A 24,015-nucleotide genomic window follows, 5' to 3' on the forward strand; every position below is an offset into this window, starting at 1 on the left:
TATTAGGGGGAGCGTCTCATCTCGAAATGAAAGCTACTGTCTGACATGACGAAGTCGACATTGACCAAACGTTTCTTAGCTCTCTAGAGACCACTGGCTATCGGCCAGTGATTAGAGTCGAGTTTTGCTTTTTTTTATACCGAAAACCGAATGTAACACGTGCCGATGCGGGAAATGTCGAATAATTAACGTTTAAAAGTCAATAAAATTAAATAGACAGGCGAGCTCTGTGGTTAACTGTGAGATATTACAATTTGTAGATGATATAAAAAGTTTTAAGAAGTTGTGAACCGAGTGAGCGCTTCTCTGAAAGAAGCCTTTTGTGGACATCGAGGAAAAGCGTACATGATGATGATTGCAACGTCTTGTCAGACGAGTGCCACTCCCTCAGAAATTTAAAATCCATGAGCCCAAATGCCTGAGGGAGTATCTATACAAATATGATGTTACAAAGTCTTAGCTTTGTACGACAGCTAAGTCTCTCTCTCGGTTCAAAATGTTGAGATCCAGCAACAAGCAAGAGCAAGATAGCCAGCAACAAATTAAACTGCAGACCAGCTTAATGCGGGTAATGGTCTTCGGCTTTATGGTTTTACATGTCAGGTCATGTCATGTGCTACTGGTACCATGTAACCCAGTACTACCTGTCTCGTGGTCGGGTCACCGGCGACTAAACTGGTTCCCCCACCAGACTTGTTTGGTGAGGAGGGCGGCTAGTCTCCCTGAAGGATTAAAAACAAGACCTTCCAAAGGGCGAATGAACTCTTTTTCTGGGTCAACGGCCAACTAGCACCTTGTATATTTGTGTGTGTGTGTGTATATGTGTATTGGGGTGGAGAGGGCTCCCGTAAGCTGTGGTGAAGGCAACCTTTCTAGGAGAAGCAAATCTCTGATTGAAAAAACCATAATGCATACATACATACATACATTTTCACTTTTATATATATAGATAGATGAGTCAAGCTGAATTGTCAGATTTGATTTTAAGAGTTATGTTTTCTCGAGTGTGAATGACAAATCGCGGAAGGGAAATAGTAATAAAATGTAGACACAGAGTGAAACTAAATAAATGCAAACACCATAACTAAAAAATAAACATAAAATGGACCTAGCTTATAAAAATAGAACAGATAAATTATTTTATTTCCTATGTGTCTACACAAGATGTTACTGTTGTCAATTTTATCTGAAATTTCTATCAAATAAAAGGCTCGGTACTCATTTGCTTGGGAAATAATAACTTTGGATAGATTAGTAAAATCAAGGAATCTGATTGCTTAGTTTGTTAGAAATTGTTTTTGTTTAGTTCTTTCTAACTCTAAGAACTTAGACACCAGCTTCAGAAAGTGGGATTGAGAAGTCAGCCCCTCAAAGGAAGGGCACTCTGACCTGCAAAAATTACCTGAGCAGCCCTGTTGGCATTCCTGATAAGGGCGCCTCAGGCGATTAGCAATACTTACCTCTTCTCAAAGGAAGAAGGCAAAGCCTGTGAGGGTGGGCCTCCTAGAACCGAACAGAACATCCCACAGCAAAATTAACAGAAACTGAATCATGATTGGAATGATCTAATCTAGCGGATAGAAATAAAAGGACTTGAAACCCATACATCACTGCAATTAGCCAAGGTTTTGCTATAGCTTGTTTGTCATAAATATATTTTCATACTATTATTACTAAGCTCAACTCACATTTTGAGCGAATAAGTAAACATAGCATTACAAGTTGATTTTTTTCTTTTTAGATAATTGTTATTTTATCAACTTGCATGAAAAGAGCTATGTAAAAGATGCTTAAAACAAGACCGTCTTAAAAGACAAGATGGCCGGTGAGCAAAAATAATTTAATCTGCTGACGTCATCACGGATAGTCCATACCGGTGACACCGGTAGTCACCGGTAGGCATTCGTAACGTTTTGAAGTCAGTGTAATATTTCTTTTTTTATTAAAATGCCTTCACGGTGCATCGTTCCAACTTGCTGAGGAAATTATCGTAAAGGACCAAAAAGTGACAGTATTTTCATTTCCGAAAGATAAAGAATTATAATGCAGTAAAAAAAAAAAAGATTTTACACCATCTCCATTCAGCAAAGTAAGTTTTAACGTGCTCCCCCCCCCCTGTATTTAACACGATGTAACTATAATTTAATTCAATATTATCATCCTAAATGTTCTACCATTCAAAAGAAGCTTCAAATAAATTGCTAATATTAAAAAAAAAATTTTTACAGCATACAAAACTAATGAAAATGCGAGACTCTTTAAAACACGATTTTTTAAGCTGTTGACACACGTTTAAAAATCTAACAAAAATTAATTTTCCTGAAATTTTTCAATATTTAAAAATAAATTATGCCGGCTGATAAAATTTTTAAACTTTTTTTTAAAGCTAGAAAGATAAAATTTAAAAATACTTATTTTATATATATATATATATATATATATATATATATATATATATATATATATATATATATATATATATATATATAAAACTAAACTAAAAAAAAAAAAAAAAAACGCCCGTTCACTCGTGGTCTTAAACAGTCTTGGCCTTCGGGACCAGATCAAAGTGTAGTATCTGTTCTCCAGATGCTGCATTCTATTTCTTGTTCTCTTTCGGTAGAGGAGAAATCCTTCACGACTGAGACAATTTTTATTTTTGTACCTTTTCTCCACGTTAAAAAACGACCCTGGTGTCTAACTCTGTCCAGTGGGGAGGCATAGTAAATAAGTACAATTCATTTCATTAACGTAATTGGGTTTGTATTACTGTACACATAGATTCGAAAAAGTTGTCAAAAACAAATATATAACAAATAAATGTTATCAAAGGCAAGATAAGTTACTTTTCTACCAAATATTTTTCGTGTTTTTATTCAATGTAACATGTTTATTCAGCCTGAAAAACATAGTGTTTACCGATGTATTCGAAAATTCCAGATGGCGTCTGATTCTCCTTTTAACACGGTAAGTTTGGGATAAGGTGTTATAAATAAAAAACTATACAACATACTATTAAAAACCCGCCGAATATATGTCAACCTATGTCACGGTAACATATATTGAGCGAGTTTTTAACAGTATTTTATCCGGTTTTGTATTTATAACACCTTTTCCCAAACTTACCGTGTTAAAGAGAGAATCAGACGCCATCTGGAATTTTCGAATACATCGGTAAACACTATGTTTTTCGAGCTGAATAAACATGTTACATTGAATAAAAACACGAAAAATATATCCAGTTTGGTAGAAAAGTAACTTATCTTGCCTTTGATAACATTTATTTGTTATATATTTGTTTTTTGACAACTTTTTCGAATCTATGTGTACAGTAATACAAACCCACGTATTTTAACAAACTGAAAATATGGATATAAAAAAATGATTTTGCATGTTATTTTTGTTATGTGGTGAAATAATCTTAAATAAGAAACATGATTTTTTCTTTAGGTTATTTTTTTTACTGTGCAATATTTCATGAATTTATTAAAAATATTGTTTTTGATTTTGAAAAAAATATTGTGGTTCATTTTGATTTAAAAATATTCATTTTGATTAAAAAATATTCATTTTGATTTTAAAAAAATATTCATTTTGCTTTAAAAAAAAGTTTAATTTTAATATTTGTTTATTGTCTTAACTCATATCAAATGTTTTGCTTGTGTTCTGCTTCAAATATTCATAATCTTACATGCATAATTTTCATTTAATTATATTAAATAAACTTCAAGTTTATTTCAAATCAAATCGTGTTCCTTCACTTTTTTAAAATGTAATTTATAAGTAATTAAAGAACGCATTCTAATCTTTAAAATCTATAATACAACGAAATATTCAATTGCTTATAATATACTTAAACAAATAACTTGTGTTTTTTTATTATTTTTTTATTATTAATATTAGATGAGTTTCAGTATAAATCGTGTTCTTTCTTTATTTCTTTATTTTAATCCAATTTTGAAGTTTTGTAACGCTGTCTGTAAAAATTACTGTTCATTATTGACAGTCTAAGAGTTCCACATATCTTGCTTGTTGGGACCTCGGCGATGACGTCATTTTTTCAGCTGGCCGGCCATCTTTACAACGAAGGCCACGCTTAAAACCGTTGGAATTATGGAAATGCCATCAGTAGTTGAAAAGGTATAAGAATTTTAAGTGCCAAAATTTAGGCGTTTCCGTTCTTTAGAAAAAGTGGGCTAAATTGCGGACCTCAACATTTCAAGAAATTCGGTAATTTCGCCACCATCTATTTATTTTTCAAGCTATTCTCATTAAACTTTGTACTCTTATGTAAAATTGTGTGCTCTTCCTGATTATGCAGTCAAATCTGATGTATCTCTTTACCATAAGCCATGAATTATAAATTAAGATGTACAAATTTCAATTTTTTTTAAACTGGCGCATGGTATCATACATAGGGTGTCTATTCAGGAACAAAACTAAGTATTATAGTGGTATTTAAATATAGCTTTATTGAGAGCAGGCATTTTCCTGCCTCCTCACCAGAGGAGAGTTTAATCTTGGGTATAGCCATTGAATGCCTAAAGAGCATTCATGGCCTGTATTTACTACTTCCCTCAAAGAAAAAAAATTGAGTAGATATGAATTAATCTAAAAAATAAATTGAAAATTTTCATATAGATTTTAGATTTCTGTAAAAGATGGAAATTCCCATAGTCGACCAGAATTTATGCATTTTGAGACCAGTCCAATTTTCAATTTTTTAAATCCTCTATATCTGACCCAAAATATATCCCTATTTTCTGAGATGCAACCATAAATCGTACTCTACATGAATCCTTGATGTAGCTTTCACAGTACCAGGACAGTAGAAATCTAGATAAGCAGCAACTATATATGCATTAGTTGATGGTAATTTTTGTCATTTCTATTCTGCTGTTTTACTGAAAATTCAATTATGTAAACAAAGAAATAAAACAGTAATTTTTTACCTTGTTTTCACCTTAACGTTTAAAATGATTACTCTTATAGGTTTTAGGGTATGCTGAAAACGAATATCGCATTTAAAGTTTCTATAAATAAGTAGTTTTCTGGATATTAAGCAATGTCATTTCTTATGTTATCGCTGGTGGCAAACGTAACCCCGAGAAACTATGCGCAAACGCACGTACCGAGATGGCCACCAGCAATAACATAAGAAATGCTTAATATCCGGAAAGTTACTTATTTGCGGAAAATCTAAATGCGATATTCGTTTTCAGCATACCCGAAAACGTTAAAGGTAATCATTTTAAAGAAAAATGTTAAGGTGGAAATAAGGTAAAAATTTACAACATGCATCACAGTGAAATTCTTTATCGAATCACCTAATTATTATTATTATTATTATTATTATTATTATTATTATTATTTAGATATCCTCAGTTAAAAAAAAAGGGTTCGTTTTACAGATTCGAAAAATTGGTTTTGACAATCAGTTAAAAATAAATTCATGTTTCACAATATATTTTATTTAATTGTTAGGTGAAAATACAGAATAGTTAACAAAACACCCTTCTTCTCCATGTTAAGAATAGGTTTCTAAATAATAATGTTATTATTTCAGCATGGTAGCATAAGTGCATAAGCACCTTTTATTTGTTATATATTTGTTTTTGTTTTTTTTACCACTAAAAAACACAATTCTACCTTAAGTACAAGTAAGAAGTTATAAATACAATAACAGAAACACATGTAACAGAAACGCATGTACTTAGTACATTTTGTTGTTTTTTAACACTTTTAGTACATGTGTACTAAAAGTGTTAAAACAACAATAGTATTGTTTGGAAATCAAATTTGAAAAACTTGAAAATAATTTTTTTTAAATTGACAAACTCAAAATAAAAAATGAAACTGATTTCGTTTTGAAAGCAGAAAAAACAGATTTTTTTTTATTTTTAAGAGAATACAAGGAAACTAGTTAATGCGCTGACTTTAGACAGCTGATCACATAGTGAGCTGTTTTCCCCTGTTAAGCGGATTTGAATTTCTATAAAAGATAACATTTTAAAGAAATTTCCGCACAATTAATAATTATCAAATATTTACATATTATACATGAAAATAATTCTGAAACTATTATCTATATGAAAATGGATGGTATATACCGATTTATCTTATCAATTTTGAAATATTCTTTGTTAACTTTGCTCGGTCGTAACTTTGCTTCCTGTGGTCCTAAAAATATAAATAAAAGTCCAGTAGAGATGGACTTCTATGCGTACATAGCCTGTAAAATTTCAGCCATATCCAATCAAATTTGACCCCATGCGCATGTGCATCTAAATGTAATGTATGAAATGTAAACATTGAAAAAACAGTTTCCCTTTTTGCTGTCGTCATTTTTTATCGTTTTTTTTTCATTTTTAACTTGAAGCATAAAAAACATTGAACACATAAAAACAGTGTATAAAATATAATATGTATTTATCATAACGAATACAGGCGCCACTAAAGTGGTATGAGAGGAACGTGTTCGTAGCATGCGGTTAAACATGGTATGAATATCTCCATTTAGTCTCTGAAACCAGTGGTATTCATAGGACTGGTTGATTCCACTTAGTAATCAAATAGGGGTGATTTGTACTCCACAACACTATTCTCTTTCCATCAATGTAATTATTTTAAAAATTGACCCACAAATAAAAAAGATATGACTTGTTGAAGCACATTAGGTATGTAATATTGCCGATGTCCATGAAAATACAGCATACACTTGTAATGCTAGTAAATATTCAAAATAAATATAAATATATGTAATATATTCTAATATTTTCTAATTATATGTGTATATATGCTATATAGTAACTGCATATATATATATATATATATATATATATATATATATATATATATGTATATGTATTGTTAAGAATTCCAGCATAATATATGTTTGTATATGAAAAAAATATTGTTTCCATATACAATAAATCGAAAAATAACCTGCTGATTCAGAATATGTTCAAACAATTTTAATTGCAATGAATTGTAAAGAAAACAGTTGGTTTTCACTTTCAATTTCGAAATGTCACAAAATGCACCTGCATTATTTGATTTTAAAGTTATCTCATAATAATTTTGGAATGACAGATTTCATGATTTGAAAAAGTAAAAATATCTAGTTTGTAACCCAATTGTTTTTATGCTATAAAATTGTGACAAACTGCACTTGCCATGTCTGATTAACTACCAATTTTTCATAATGCCTAAATCTCTTAATAATTGGTTACTGTGCTAAATTTTGTCCGACGCGTCTATCATATAAAGTGCTTGACACCCATTTGATGAAGAAATAATAAGCCAAGAAAGAGTAATGAAATCAGTAAATATGATTGCTTAGTTTGCTAACACTACTTAGGAAAAAAAAATCCAAATCCATACAATTACGTAACTTTATTTCTCATAAATGTTTCACTGTAACTTGGTTGATAGAAATAAATTTTCATATTACAAAACTTAACTTAGTTTTTGAGAAAATAAGTTAATACTCAAAATAAGTATATGTAATATATTATATTTCTTAATATGTTATATATATATAAGAAATATATTATAAATATTATATGCACTAAAGATTCCCGAAAAGATGAAACGCTAGAGTCTGTAGGTATTTAATTATTATTATAGTAAAAAAAATAATTATGGCAGCCCATTTAAGAAACTGATTTCTTATCGTTGAGCACTTTCAGTTGAATTAAGTCGGTCAATTTAGCTCTTATACATAGATCATCGTATAATGATTAGATCACTGTCTGACTGATGTATAGAACATTTAAAATTAAAATTCAACGTTATTTTATATGGTTAATGGTAGCCGACTGGATACAATCTCTGCTAATCGAGCCAGTGTTGCCGAGTTCGAATCTGTCGACGGTGTTAATCGTGACACGCTGCACTGAAGATTCCCGAAAGGATGAAACACTTGTGTCTGTAGGTATTTGATTATTATTATAGTAAAAAAATAATTATATATATATATATATATATATATATATATATATATATATATATATATATAGTCATCCACGGAAATACTGTTTTGCTTTATCACACCTTTTCAGTGTGAAAGTATGTTCAGAAACACTTTAGCAAGAGTTAAACACATATTTATTATTCACGAAGGAAACACAAATAGAGATGAAAGTCCTTAATCCTTAGAGATTCAAAAAAATACTTTTCTTCTCGTCAGAGGCAAGGAATTAGCAAAACACATAAAGAAATTTTGCATGTAAAGTATTTAAAGAGATTAAGATTGATAAAGGATCATACTAGCGTGAAAATGAAATGTAGAATAATGAAACAGATGAAGTGGGGTAAAAAGAAAAAAAGAAAAATTAATTTATGTGAAAATGTGTTCCCATGATTTTTGAGTTAAAATTCTGATGAATTCAAGAAAGTGGTAGAAATAAAATATTCATGTTTGTCATAGTCCAAGTGCATTATGTATACATATAATAGAGGACCTACGAACCAGTATTGCCTAGTGGAAAGATAATATAAAGCCAGAACAGATTCATTAAAAGATTCCCCCTCAAAAGCAGATTAAATTGTAGTTATCTAGCACATTATCGTCGTCTCAGGTAATTTTTTTTTATTTTTATGAAGAGGTAGGCAAGTAAAAAATTGATCCCCGTCAATGAGAAGAAATATTGAAAAACACATTAGTTATGAATAAAAACTGTTTATGAAGAAATATTTTATCAGTCTTAAAACGATTGCACTAAAGCAGGAGTCTTTTATGTTTTGTTTTTTAAAAAGTAATCATTAAATTATGAAGGTATACCCCGTTAATATTCAAATAATTCTAATAATTGTAATAATTAAAAGAAAGCATTCCCCTAAAAAAACAAAAAAGCAATCAAAATGTTGCTGTGAAATGACTCAGAAGTGAAACTCGCAAATTTTTTTGTTGGTACTCCGTGTCAAGATAGAACAAATGCTGCTGATGATCATCATCATCATGATAGCAGGAGTAATAGTAGTAATAACAGTTGTAGCAGTAATAACAGCAACATTAAAGACACTTGATACAATTTCCAATATAAATAAATCATTTATGAGATACCTTCAATAAGTTTCCTAACTTATAATTTTTCTAATAACGAACTTTGTAAAAAAAATATTATTTTAATTGTTGCTTTTGCTAAAAAAAGGTTGGATAATTTTTTAAATAAAAAAGAAGCAGTATGTGGAAATTTAAACTATGTACGTGGAAGCACACAATAATTATGTGCCAGTGTATGAGTTAGGCAAAACACGAACCTGGAACCTTTCGATTACAAATCAAAAGGCTACCACTGAGCTACATCCATCCTACCCACAATGATCGACAGGATTGTTCGGGATCGTACCATGTTGATTCGAAGTTGTTGTTCAGGATCCTGTCATGTCAATTCAACAGTGTTATTTGGGATCATGTCATGATGAGTCGACAGTATCATTCCGGATCCTGTCATGCTGAATCGTTGGAGGTGCTCATGGACAAACTTGTTCAGGACCGTGCTGCCATATGTGATATAAATATATATATACATATTTATATTTCTTTCTTTCTTTTTTTTTTTAGTGTTCTCTCTTCCCTTGCTTTCCAAGCTGTTCCACTCAAAGCTCATATCAGCATTCGATGGCAGTGAATTCAGACAGTCAATAGTTGAGTGGTTGGAGAAAGCTGAACTGATATGTCAGCTAAGTGGGGTGAACCACCTCGAGTGAATGTGATATAACATACTACTTTAGAAGTTAGATAAAGGGATCAGATTCATAACTTTAATGCAAAATGGTACTTCAATTTTTGTCCAGATAGCTTTTGAATGACATGTAATCATTGTAGTTAAATCTGAAAAGTAAAGTATTCGTCATGTTTATTTTTTGTGTGTGGGTACGTATGGATTTATGTTTATTGATGGGATTAAAGGAAAGATTTAGGGGTACCGTTGCCGCATCGAGTTTGGGTTATTAGTTGATTTAATAGATTTATTTGATTTGTTATTTTTTTTAGGATTAAGGGAAAGGTAGAGGGTACAATTACCACCTGGACTTAGGGTGTGCAGTTGGTTTAATAGATTTATTTCAATTTGTTATTTATTTTGATGTGTAGGTGCCTATGAAGTTAATGTTATTAATAGGATTAAAGGAAAGATTTGGGGGTACAGTTGATGTAGGGTTTGTGGTTGATGTAATAGATTTATTTCAATCCGCCTCATCTCCAAAAGCACAAAAGGTATATCTGTCAGCTAAAACTATCTAGCTATATACATTTAAATGGCTATTTAGATAGACTTTCAACCGGAAATGTGTGAAATATATGCAATATATATATATATATATATATATGTACAAAACTAATCACTGATTAGTTTTGTATATATATATATTTATTTTATTTGAAGCTGTAAATAAAAAATGGATAATATTGATTTTATGTCCATTTTTTATTTACTATCTCAAAAACTAATAGGATATATATATATATATATATATATATATATATATATATATATATATATATATATATATACAAAAGAAATAAATATTTTTAAAATTTAATCTTTTCAGCATTGCAAATTTTACCAACCTAAATTTATTGTTTAGTTTTCGTAATATGAAATGGGGGTGGGGCACCTAAAAAAAAATTGTCTTAGATATTAAACGAAAATTGCATTTAAAATAGAAGTTAATTTAAAAAAGAATGAGTATAAAAAATTTCATGTAAATCTGACCATTAGTTGATTTTGCTAGATTTTATAAACGTGTATTTATGCTTTCAAAATGATCACTACATAGAATCATTTTTAAGGCATCGATAATATAAATACAATTATAATCTAGCATTTTAATTATTTTCAAAAGTGTTTTAAAATATTACTAGTTTATTTGAAGCTTTTACATTAAAGTAGTATAAAAGTTATGGTTATAATATTAAATTAGATTACAGTTGCATCGTGTTACATATGGGGGAATTAAATCTTCACATGCTTTAAAGATAACTGACTTAATCACTCATTGGAAATACTGGAATAAAGGTTTGTGTTCTAACCGGTAATCGCCCCCTCTCCATCCAAGAAAATTAAAATAGTTATGAAAGTCCAGTCAAAATATGGCTTGACCCTTAACAAATTCCAAGAAAGAGTTTTATGGGTTTTTTTTTATTACTATTATATAGGGGGCAACAACCTATTAAAAGTTTTCCAAAATTTGACCACCAAGAAAGTCTTAACTATGGCATCATAAAATGATGACAGTCATTGCACTAAAAAGCACCAATATTTTTATATTTCAAAGCTGTAATTGTTGCTTACAGAAGAGTTTGCATTTTTAATACCATATATTTTGATATAACAGTTTGCATACACAGTTTTAGATTAACTACATAGGCGAGGTTATGACATCATTGATAAATGTACATTTCTAAAGATTATAGAATACACAATGCATTTTAAGACATATCTCATCACTGAATAACCATGTCAGTTCAATAATCACTATTTTCAGCATCAGACTCTGCTTCTTTACTCATATTGTCACAATGCCCTTCTTGACATGGTTCTTTCCTTGTTTTATTGTAAATTGGCCTGTTTTACTCTTTTTTTCTCAGAGTAGCTGGTGTTAAAGATTTATATCCAGCACCATTGTCACAAAATACACTCATTGAGCAAAAGTGAAGGTTAATGTAAGAGTATACACTTAAAGCTAAGAATCCATGAAAACTGCAGTTAAATCTGTTTTGATATGGTGTTTATAATAGACTAAAACAGATAATTAATGGACAGGCTGGTGGACATATTTAGTGTGGATTAAGTCATTTTGCTGTGTTCAATAAAAGTGTATTCTGGAATGTGCAGTTATGTCTGCATAGTAAATGAAGTTGCCTTTGTTAGTGGAACTGAATTTGAAAGAGATCATTCATTAATTTCTCAACAATTGACTCATAGGTGTTAGTTAGAAAGCACATAATGACAAAACATTAATTACGATGAAACACAACAAGCGTAGACTATAAAATATTTGCTCCAATTCAAATTAGGAGAGTCACCGCGGAAAATATTAAGTGGGTAAGTCATCCTCCTGCCATGGTTTATAGTGACTTGTTTTGAATAGTTTCTCTCTTCAGAAAGAATGTAGCAATTTATGATAGCAAATGAAATTGAATGATGATGTATGTGAGAAAGACACATTAAATGAATATAATTCCTTTATTTATATAATGTCATACTACAGTTTGGATGTGAAGATAAGGTTACCACAGATGCTTCATGGAATACAGAGTAAGAGCCTCCAATCATTGTATCTGCTGGAAGATATTCTACTGTGATAGCTTCTTTTTACAGATTTCTTCCCTCTGAAATTCCCTTCCTGTTCTCTGTTTTCCTGGGAGTAAAACATGCAGCTATTTAAACAGACATCTTGCTTCCCAACACCTCAGTTTAGGTAGCTCCCCATAATCCTGACTCCTACAACAATTATTAGATCCAAAAATTCTTGTTAGAATGTGTGTATCTCAGTAGAATTATAAGAGATTTTTCCTGAAGATTGAGGTCATTAGTGTTTCCCAATATGAGTCTGATTAGGCAAGCTTTAGTAATTCTCCAACTGGTTTACGAGTTTGCATGCTGTCACAAATGACTTTGGAGTATAAATATTTAATAGACATCATATAAAAGTACACTAGCATTTTGTGTGGCATTTAAATACTCCCACATTTATTTATAACAAGACATATATGTTAAATATATTTTCATTCATGGAGATTCTATATTTATCATTACAGCGACAATTCTCTCTCTCTCTCTCTCTCTCTCTCTCTATATATATATATATATATATATATATATATATATATATATATATATATATATATAGTACTGATTTCAAAAGTAAAATGAAAAAAATAACTTGGGTGCCATCAGGTCAAATTAAATCCAAAACATTTAACACTCCAGCCATATTCCTTACGGTTTAGATTTTAATTAAACTCCTTGAATATTATATATATATATATATATATATATATATATATATATATATATATATATATATATATATATATATATAGTACTGATTTCAAAAGTTAAAAAAAAGAAATAATTTGAATGCCATCAGCTAGAATCAAAACCAAAACATTTAATGATCAATCCGTTTTCCCTACCATTTGAGTTATCGACAGTTAGATATGAAAGATTTAACATTAAACCACTTCAAGCTCTGACAGAATTTGCACATGCGGAAATTTTATAGAAATATGTCAGCCAGTTAAAATGAACATTTAACACTTTAACTTGCTAACATGTTTCGGTTTGTGTTATTTATCCATCCCCAAAAAGATTTAACTTGTTATAAACCATCCTTGGTGTATTATTATTATTTTCTGTTGATTCTAGTGTTATGTGACCAGTAGTTTAAGAATTTATCAGTTAACTACTTTTGCACAGACATGCATTGTTTTATTTGGATATTTATTTGCTCCTCCACCGAGCAAATTAGGCACAAGGCCGATTTTTAATGTGAGGAGTGAAGGGGAAATGGGGACCAGCTCCCCAGAGAGTAGGGGAGCTGGATAGTGACAATTGGTATGAAGGGTTTCCCCTACATTGACCAAGGTCTTATATGTGGGGTTTCCCCCACATATATGGTCTTTGCCTGCAGTATCTGCCGGAACAGATGCTACACTTTGATCCCGGCCTGAAGGCCAAGAACCAGCACGATGCCACATTGTTTTATTCATATAGAAAAATATTTTTAGTGTTACAATGTTTTACTTTAATAAATGTTACCGATTGATGTTGAATTATATGGTGACTTACTTCAAAATACATATTAGGCAATGAAATCATTAATAAAATTCACATTTTTTTTCTACAATTCAACAATATTTAGTGTGAATAAACTTTGGTGTGTCCCTGACCTTCCACAAAATTTCAATTATGATGAATATGCAATTGTCATATTTTTTATTGCCAGTCAATGATATACTTTAATAGAATATTCAAATATCTATGTATCTCATATTGGGAGCAAGTGTTTTCTTTAAGAAAGGGACGATTAATTTCTGCAAACTGTGATTGAAGTAAAACGAAACAAAATGGTGCTACTACAGCTTTTTTTTGTAGTATTCCCATCTCGATTGACATTAGCCTAATTGAATTGCAGCAGAAGGCAGTTAACTGGCAAAAAATTTCCTTTCTGTCCCGAGAAGAGACAGAATTGATGAGCATGCGCATGCATGCAATCACATGAATAACCTTTCCCAGATAAGTTCTCCAAAAAATATGTCTTCAAAACCTTCTCATTTTATGCATTTACCATTTTCTGTTGCATGTTATTCTGTATTACTTGCCCAAGTAATTTTTTTTTAAGTCTCTTCAATTTTTGTCTTTATTGTAATACACCCATTACTTTCTATGTTATAGTAGCCAAACAGACATTCAAAATATCAGTATGTTTGTTTTAAATTTCATATATTTTGTATTTTCAGATTCCGGATGCTTCAAAAGATGAAACACGTTCTTGACATTGTTAGCAAAAATGGACTAAAATTGCAGTCTAGAAAAATTTTTTTTTTCTTTTATGAGATTGCCGATCCTTGTAATGAAGTCTGTAATAAAACAAATATTTCTGAACAAAAGAACAAAAAAATGGAAGCAAAAACAAAAAGAATTTACATTAATATGAATTTAAATTTAAAACAAAACAAGAACTGTTAAAAAATTCATTAAAAATGAAAAAATCTGTTATGGAATCTAAACTAGAAACTGATATGTCTAATTGTTCAAATGATTTAAATGGCAAAACGAAAGACGTCTTTAAATGCAACATATGCAAGGAGAAATTTCTTAATGCCAACAAATTTCATGAACACATGAAAAAACACAACAAAGATAAGCAAGGTTCGAATTCAACTCCAATCCAAGATTTGGCATTAACAGGAGAGAAACGGTTCCATTGTGAAATTTGTGGTTCAAACTTTTCAGATAATTCGACATTAAAAGTTCATGTTCGGACACACACAGGTGAAAAACCATTTCAGTGCAGCATGTGTGCAGCAAAGTTTGCCGTTTCATGCAACCTACGAACGCATATGCACATACATACACGGGAGAAACCTTTCTTGTGTGAGATTTGCGGCTCAGCATTTTCTGCTTCATCAAATTTACGAACGCACCTACGCACGCACTCGAACGAAAAACCATTCCAATGTGATATTTGCGAATCGAAATTCACAAGCAAATCAAACTTAAAACGACATATTCTCATTCACACGGGTGTCAAACCTTTCCGGTGTGAGCTTTGCGAGGCAAGGTTTTCTGATAATTCTGACTTACGGAAGCATACGTACATCCACAGTGGGGAAAAGCCATTCCCGTGTGACGTTTGCTCGGCCAAATTTTCCGTTTCATCAAATCTAAAGCGACACATGCATATGCACACGGGTGAGAAACGATACGCATGTCAAACTTGTGGGTCAAAATTTTCGCTCGCATCACATTTAAAAACACATATGAGAATACACACGGGCGAGAAACCATATCGCTGCGAAATTTGTGAATCAAGATTTACACAGATTTCAAATTTGAAAACACACATGAACATGCATTGGCGGAAAAGCCTTCATGTCTAACAAGAACATCTGCTTTATTTCTGTGTTTGCATTTGATTTTCAGTTTTATTTTCATATTATGTTCCTGGATTTTTTAGATGAGGATTGGTTATTTGTATTATTTGGATCCATTTAATTACTGTTCTCATCTTGAGTGTGATTTTCACAAAGTTTTTGTCAGTGGTTTGAGTATTTGGAAAAATAAATTGTAAAAGTGATATTCTCTTGAAGATTGAAGGCTTACTTATCAGTGTGGGCAGCCAAAAAATACACTTGTATAACAAGAAAATCTGCATAAATTTTTTGCATTATTCAGTTGACTGTTCTCATCTCGAGTGTTTTTCTCAAATTCTGGTCAGTGTAAGCTCTGATAATTTTCAGGTGTATCCTGTTGAAGTCAAGAATTCTTTTTTATTAAACTCGGAAAACTCCTGAAAATTGGCGGTTCAATTCTCAGTGTAGGTGAGAAAAAATACAATTGTGAATTGCTTAATTGAATAAGAGTATGCTACTACTGTGAAATAAAGGGTTCAATTCAGAATTCAGTCGATCGAAATTCCTGAGTTCAACAGAAATATTTTTGAGTTCAACAAGATACACCTAAAGAAAGTGGGAAGTTACATCGACTAAAACATTGTGAAAATGATACTCAAGATGAGAACAGTAGTCTAATGATTAAAAATAATATGAATAACCAATCCTTATCTAAAAAATTCAGAAATAGAAAAGAACATCAACATGCATTATTTGCATTACAGTAGAACCCCAGGATACGGCATTAAAAATTAGTAACAAAATACAGTACAGTATAGAATACATATGTGTATAACCAAATAACATTTTGAATTACATCATAAAGTGGGGTAAATACCATGACCAGGGGCCGCAACAAACATTGAAAAAACCGTATCCTAGGGCACCAATATCACGGGTTTCTACTGTATTTGGTTGGCTGTTCTCATCTCAATTGTTAATCGATGTAATCTCCAACCATCTTCAGATGTATCTTGTTGAAGTTGGGGATCAAACTTGGGTATCAGCACATAATTTTTAATAGAACTCTTTATGTAATCACGGGGGTAGCATGTGCTTATCCCATCAACCACGACTGGGTAGATGTTTTAAATAATTAACAATTAAAATTTTACTATTTCCCACACTGAGGATTTAAAATACAATTGCAAATTACTTAGGACCTCTATCTAATCATGGCTAAGGGAACGAGAGCATACTACTTCTGTGAAGTAAATAAAGTATTCTGTTCAGAATTCTGTCCAAATTCCTGAGTTTGACAAAAATATTCCGAAGTTTGACAAGATACTCCTGAATAAGGTCTGAGGTTACATTGACCAAAACAATGTGAAAATGACACTCAAAATCAAAACAGTAGTCTGATGAATCCAAGTAATACAAATAACCAATCCTTATCTCAAAACTTCAGAAATGGAAAAGAGCATTTGCAGAGATTATTAACATTATTTTGTCAGCTGTTCTCATTGCAAGTGTTATTCTCATATTCTCATTGATGTAATCGCCAATCATCTTCATGTGTATCTTGTTGAAATAGCAAATCTTTTTATCAAACTCGGGAATTAGCACATAATTTTTAAAAGAACCCTTTATGTAATCACGGGGGTAGCATGCTCTCGTTTCATCAACCACGACTGGGTAGATGTCTCACGTAATTAACAATTGCATTTTTAGTATTTCCCATACTGGCAATTCAACCGTCAACCTGCAGAAGAGTGTCATTTAGAACTGAATTTTATCTAGTACTTTATGCGTTAGACCATCAGTTCTTGTGTGAATTAAAAAAAAGTACTGTTCAAAATTCTGTGCAGATTCCTTACTCTGGCAGAAAGATTCCCAAGTTCAACAAGATGTTAAGAAAGTTGGAGTTTACATCGGCCAAAGCATTGTGAGAATAACACTCAAAAAGAAAGCAGTATTCTGAATGATTCAAATTATCAATCCTCATCTAAAAACCTGAGAAGTATAAGAAGTTTACATTAAAAGAAAAGTAGAATTTGTATATTTTATTATCATTTAATTTGATCTTTAAATTCAAATGCTTATTATTTAGCATCAAATTAAAAACTTTATCAATCAAATTAAAAACTTTATTAATCAAATTAAAAACTTTATTAATCAAAATAAAAACTATTGAAACTAACAAATTTTTACTATAAATAAACAAGTTGCAGTGGAATAAAATTTTAACATCTAGAAATTCATAGACATTATATTTTTTATCAGATTTTTGAATAAGTTGTAACTTATGAGTATTAAGTTTGATGAATACAATGGATACAGTTGAATTTAATCATTCGATTTTTTAAAGCTCCTGCAAAATTATAGTTCGGACATAGTTTAACTTTGTCATGAAGTTTCAACATGCAACATTCCCAACTCAATGGCATCATTTTGAAAACTAACATTGAAGTGGATATTGTTTCAGTGTAACCTTGCCAAATGTGTTGATTTATGCTCAAGTTTAAACTCATATAAGACTATTTCTTTCCATACCTTTAAGTAACCTTAATTTAAAACATGAAATTAAAATTTTCAACATTAGAATTTATTTCCACAAATATATTATGTATCACACTGCTTTCTTGTTGAAGCTCATGTTTTTATGGGTAACACCATTCAATAACCGATGGAAATAAATAAAGAAAAGAAAACCACACACAAATTTAATGTTTTTCTTTTGATTTTCTTTACTTAATCCAAACTTCATGGACTAAATTCTGTATTTAATGATCTTAACAAGCCAAACATGTTGATCAACACAAAAACTTGCGGATACAATTCTTTCAAGGAGATCCTATTAGTTTGGCCATACTTTTTTTCATGGAAGTGGTTTGATCTTATTATCTTAATTGTGTAATGCGATTAAAGGTCCTCAGAGTTTTTTCCAACCCACCCCCCTTCAATGTTTCATAATATAACTGTGGTATGATGCATAGTCAGCTTTTGAAAATTGATTTAAAATTGATTTAATCGTTCCCGGGCGAATATCCTCACACATCCATATCCGGATTGTCATACAACTAGATTAACACTGTTCTATTGACCAATGCCACACACATATTCTGCAGATTTGATTAAAGTGTAGTATTGATTCTGATTCTACACTTTATCATTTCGTTCATAGTGAATGTAAAAAAATATTTCTAAACTGACAACATTTTTATTTATGTCCCAACTTAATATGCCCTTATATTGAGAGCTGGACTATCCCCACGTATAAAAAAAACCCAACAAAGTTATGTTTAATCCTGGAAGGCAAGTAAATATAATGCAGCTTATGTAAAACCTTGTAGATATCTGACTATTATTTTTTATGCTCACTATCACCTTTTTTTTAACCATTATTGGTTTTGAAATGTGCTGCTTGAGGTAGTCCAGCATTATTAGACAACTTACAAGTTTCTCTGTGTGCATAGATTTGCTTTGAGTAGAATCTTCAGTTTGTGGTTCTAAACTGCAAATTAATGCAAACTAGCGAGGGTACCTGGTGTTGCCCGGGTGTTTGTAGGTGTGTGTGTGTGTTGTGGGGAGTGGTAGATAAAAAAAAAGTTTTGGTAGGAAGGTAGGCTCGAAAACAAATATAAAAAAATGGACAAAAAAACAGCAAAAAAAAAATTTTTTTGTAGGTTTGTGTGTTGGGGGGGCTAGATGCTATGTTAAACTTCTTTTAAAAAATCGGAAGCACAAAAAAAAACAGCGAACATGATGTAAAAAGAAGAAGAAACTTGTAAGTTGTCTAATAATGCTGGACTACCTCAATAAAAATAAAATAAAAAAGTGTTCGTAGGTAGGTAGGATCAAACCTGGAACGTTGAGGTGAAAAACTTGATAAGTTACCGCTCACCCACGAAAGGAAAGTAACTGAAACGAATTTCAATTTAATGTTTTAAACGCACAAGTGACAGGTGCGTGGCAAATTTAATTAGGTCAAAGGAAATTAAATTCCGCACTTTATTTTAACTGTGGGAAAGTTCTTTTGGGTTTGTTTTTTACCCAACTTTGAGTTTTGTTTCCCCCACATGTTGGAGAAAACCAGCTCCCCCTTTATTAGGGAAGTGTGTCCAAATGAAAGCAATTGTCTAATATGATGGGTTTCATAGACATTGACCAAATGTCCATTGCTTTCTGAATGCTCCTGGCCCCTAGGCCGAGAAATTCATGCAAGAAAGCTCAAGCAACATGTGAGAAGCCGAAATAGCAATAATTTTGTAAAAGGCAACATAAAGAAATCTAGCTACAACGCTCATTTGCAGTTCGTACATATTATGATCTACACGGTATATAAGAAGTTCTAAGTGATAGTAACCCCCCAAGAAGCCCGGCGAACAAAGCCTTTTTAGGACATACAAAAACTTGCGCGCCCGTGTTGTCTTTTATATATATAGATGACTTTCTTTAGCTTCAACAATTTCAACTCAATGGCATCATTTTGAAAACTAACATTGAAGTGGATATTGTTTCAGTGTAACCTTGCCAAATGTGTTGATTTATGCTCAAGTTTAAACTCATATAAGACTATTTCTTTCCATACCTTTAAGTAACCTTAATTTAAAACATGAAATTAAAATTTTCAACATTAGAGTTTATTTCCACAAATATATTATGTATCACACTGCTTTCTTGTTGAAGCTTATGTTTTTATGGGTAACACCATTCAATAACCGATGGAAATAAATAAAGAAAAGAAAACCACACACAAATTTAATGTTTTTCTTTTGATTTTCTTTACTTAATCCAAACTTCATGGACTAAATTCTGTATTTAATGATCTTAACAAGCCAAACATGTTCATCAACACAAAAAGCAGTGGAATTATTGATTAACATAATTAAAAATTTAATTGAATTTAATTACCGAATATAAAAGGGAATGTTAAAGTAAATTCATATACAGTAAATTTAATAAGAATTTATAACTTGAAAATCGTTTAGAACATCAACATCTTCAGATTTAATTTCAAATATACAAAAACTAATATTACTTTTATAACAATCTAATTTCAATGAAGAAATATTAAAATTAGACCTTTTATTTTATTCACTCAGAAAACAGAAAGAAAATGTATTTGGAATATCACATTTTCTTAATATAATGCAGTTATTAATAATTAATGTTCAATAAAATAAATCTAAAATACTTTGTTTGCATCTTCTTATTATTCACTTACTTCCCAATGTTCACATAGATTCCAGATCACTGAGCTTAAGCAACGTTGAGTCTGGTCAGTACTGAAATTTATAACTATTTGGGAATACTAGATGCTATATGTGCTTATCTCAGCATTGTTTCCAATTGTCCTGAACTTCTTGCTACTGAAATCAGGCAGAACAAATTCATAAGTGTTGTTGGGGATTACGCAAATATTGCTTCACGATTACATGAGCAGACACTCTTACAGGAGGTATCTTTTGTCTCACAAGATAGAATAGAGGCCATTTAATATAAATTTCATAAAATAGGTTAAAATTCAAAAAGTTCTATTCTGTTCTCATGCACTAATACCAGTGGGGAATGTATGCACTCTCTTTTTATTTCGGTTTTCATTAGCATTGCCCTTTATTGAACAATATAACTTGGATATCATTTCGTTAGATTGTCATGATATAAAATCAACAATTCACATGACATTCATGTTAATATCAGAAACTATTTTATACATAATTTTGATATTATTCCATATTTACTTGTGTTGGACAATTAATTGGAAATCAGGATTGAAAAAATCAGAACTCTTTTGAATACTGAAATTGCTATTAGAAAACTACAGGCCTTATTTCTGATTCAAAAAAACATTCTTTTCATTTTTATTTTTTTTGACAATAAAAGAAAATTAAAGAATATTTATTACAAGATTGTTTATTCTAAAGTATACTGGATAGTAGGTTAGGAATCTCATTCCTAGATTTAAAATTGACTCTCCAAGTTTAATTTTATTCTTTTGTTGATAAATCATGATAAGTAAAATAAATATTCTAGAGTTCACTTTTGCTGATCTCCTTATCAAACCTTTTGAAATGTTCAAATTTCTTTTCACACATATTTGCTAAACGTCTGTACGATGTCTAAATAAGGTTTTACAATTGAGTATAAAAATGCTTCCCCCTCCCCTCTGTTGACTGGTCACTGAGTATATATTTTCTATAATAATTAATGTTTTATTGCATTTTTTTGGGGGGGTTTAAAATTCTTTAAACCTAATGCATTTTTTCCCTTTGAAATTAAATCAAATTTTTATTCATGAAACTGTGATTGCAGAAGTATCTCAAAAATAGCGATTTTCTTGGGTTTGTCTTACTATATACAGATTCGAAACAGTTATCAAAAAACAAATACATAACAAATAAATGTTATCAAAGCCAAGATAAGTTACTTTTCTACCTCACTGGCTAATTTTTTAGTGTTTTTATTTAATGTAACATGTTTATTCAGCTCGAAAAACATACAGTGTTTACCGATGTATTGGAAAATTAAAAATGGCGCCCAACTCTCTCTTTGACACGGTAAGTTTGGGAAAAGGGGGTTAAAAATAAAAAACTAGACAAAATACTGTTAGAAACTCACTCAATATATGTTACCGTGACATACGCTGACATATATTCGGTGGGTTTCTAACAGATTTTGTCTAGTTTTTTTTTAACTCCTTTTTCCAAACTGTGTCAAACTGTGTAAACACTATGTTTTTCGAGCTGTTTTTTAGACGATTATATATAAAGACTGAAAACAGCAAATAATTATTTTAGAATTTAGAGGAGATGTTAGTTTTGCATATAAATTAAACATAAAATGATCCCTCATTTCTGGGTGATACTAACTTTTAAAGACAGTTTACTAAATTTGTCATCACTAATAATAAGTCTGAATAGTGTAGTCATAAAGCCCCACACGATCGTTTTATTTTTTGTATTACTACCCAGACTTAGGGTTTGTAGTAGGAAGGAAGTGTGCGTATGTTTTTAATGACAATGAAATATTTTATACTAAAGTTTGATCAGAAATATTAACATGGTCAAGATTTAAAATAAAATTTGTTACATTCCATTTAAATGTTGTCTGGTTTGAAACTTAAATTTATATGTGAAACTGACATTTTGTATTATTGCTTTTATTTTTTACAAGTTTTCCTAGTAGCATCATCATCACTTTCTCTACATATAGATTATATGGTAATCGATTGTGTTTACATTTTGTCTGTAACATCATGTGTCTGCCTTATTATTTGTCACTTATGTTTCATTGTTGCTGCTCATCAGAGATTAATATGATGTGCATTATTTTATTATATTTAGGAAGTCAGCAGGTTGTTGAATGGTGTTATGATAGAAATTGGTTGTTAGGTGCAAACTAGTTATCAAAGAAAAGCATTCATATTATAATGGCTGATTTATAGAACTTTGATAAAAGTTGTAAGAAAATAACATAACATTCCCTTCTTGACAGTGAGAATTTCAGATATTCTTTTTAAAATATTTTTTTATTCCATTTTCACCCCAAACAAACCACAATGCCACTTTGATGTAGGAGACTACTATCGGGGATAGTAGTTGCAGAGATACTATGTAGGGAGTTGAGCAGCAAGATATCTATTCATATTACGCTTGAACCGTTGCATGTCAGTACAGTTGGGAAAACATCAACCCGAAAGGGAGTTCCAGAGTCTAGAAGTAGAAGGTCTTCTTACAGCTACGGATCTCTACTGTGTAGGGATGGGACTTGGCTGCTTGTCAAGTTTGTTGGGGGGTACAAGTGATTGTAGTTTGTCAGAGCATCCACCATTAAAATACTTGGGATGTAAAATAAGAGGGATGTAACTGTTCATCATGGAACAGTGGTTGAAGCTTGAATAACAGTTGGTGACTCTCTTTTGAACCTTGTCCAGGAGCTAGAGACTAGTAGAAGGTGCACCAGCCCAAATGTGACAACAATACTCCATGCATGGGCAGAGGGTGGCCTTGTAGAGGTGTATGATACGTTCAGGCGTAAGTAACTTTCTAGCATGATAGAGAGAGCCCACCTTCCTCACTGCGGCCCTGGCAATGCTCTCAATGTATCTGTTCCAACTTATGTTCCCTGTGAACGTTAAGCTGAGGATTTTGAATGAAGTACCTCAGGTAATGTATCTTTAGCCATTGCTATTAGTGGTTGAGGTTTCTTGTAATTATTGAAGGTGACAAGCTTAGTCTTGGCAGCATTGAATGTGACCATAAATTTTTCCCCCATTCCACTACAGGTGGGAGGTCTTCCTCTAGTGTTTCTGCCATTTCCTTAGATATATGTTCATTTGTTTTCCCCTTGTGTTTGTTATAGAGCATTGTCATCAGCAAATATACCCATCTCTGGGACAATTTTATCAGAGAGGTCATTTATGAATATTAGGAATAATAAAGATC

General features: G+C 31.2%; 1 protein-coding gene across 1 annotated transcript in view; it reads left to right on the forward strand.

Annotated features, from left to right (window-relative positions):
- Positions 1 to 22,666, forward strand: part of LOC145279747 (uncharacterized) — a 53,830-nt gene extending 31,164 nt beyond the window's left edge. The window contains exon 2 of the mRNA XM_080131047.1: positions 14,474 to 22,666. Coding sequence (XP_079987173.1) covers positions 14,717 to 15,616 — 900 coding nt within the window. The 5' untranslated portion in view covers positions 14,474 to 14,716 and the 3' untranslated portion in view covers positions 15,617 to 22,666. The remainder of the gene's footprint in view (positions 1 to 14,473) is intronic.
- Positions 22,667 to 24,015: the final 1,349 nt, after the last annotated feature.

The sequence above is a fragment of the Euprymna scolopes genome, chromosome 7, assembly GCF_053919585.1.
Source record: "Euprymna scolopes isolate OS-2025 chromosome 7, ASM5391958v1, whole genome shotgun sequence".
Lineage (NCBI taxonomy): Eukaryota > Metazoa > Mollusca > Cephalopoda > Sepiida > Sepiolidae > Euprymna > Euprymna scolopes.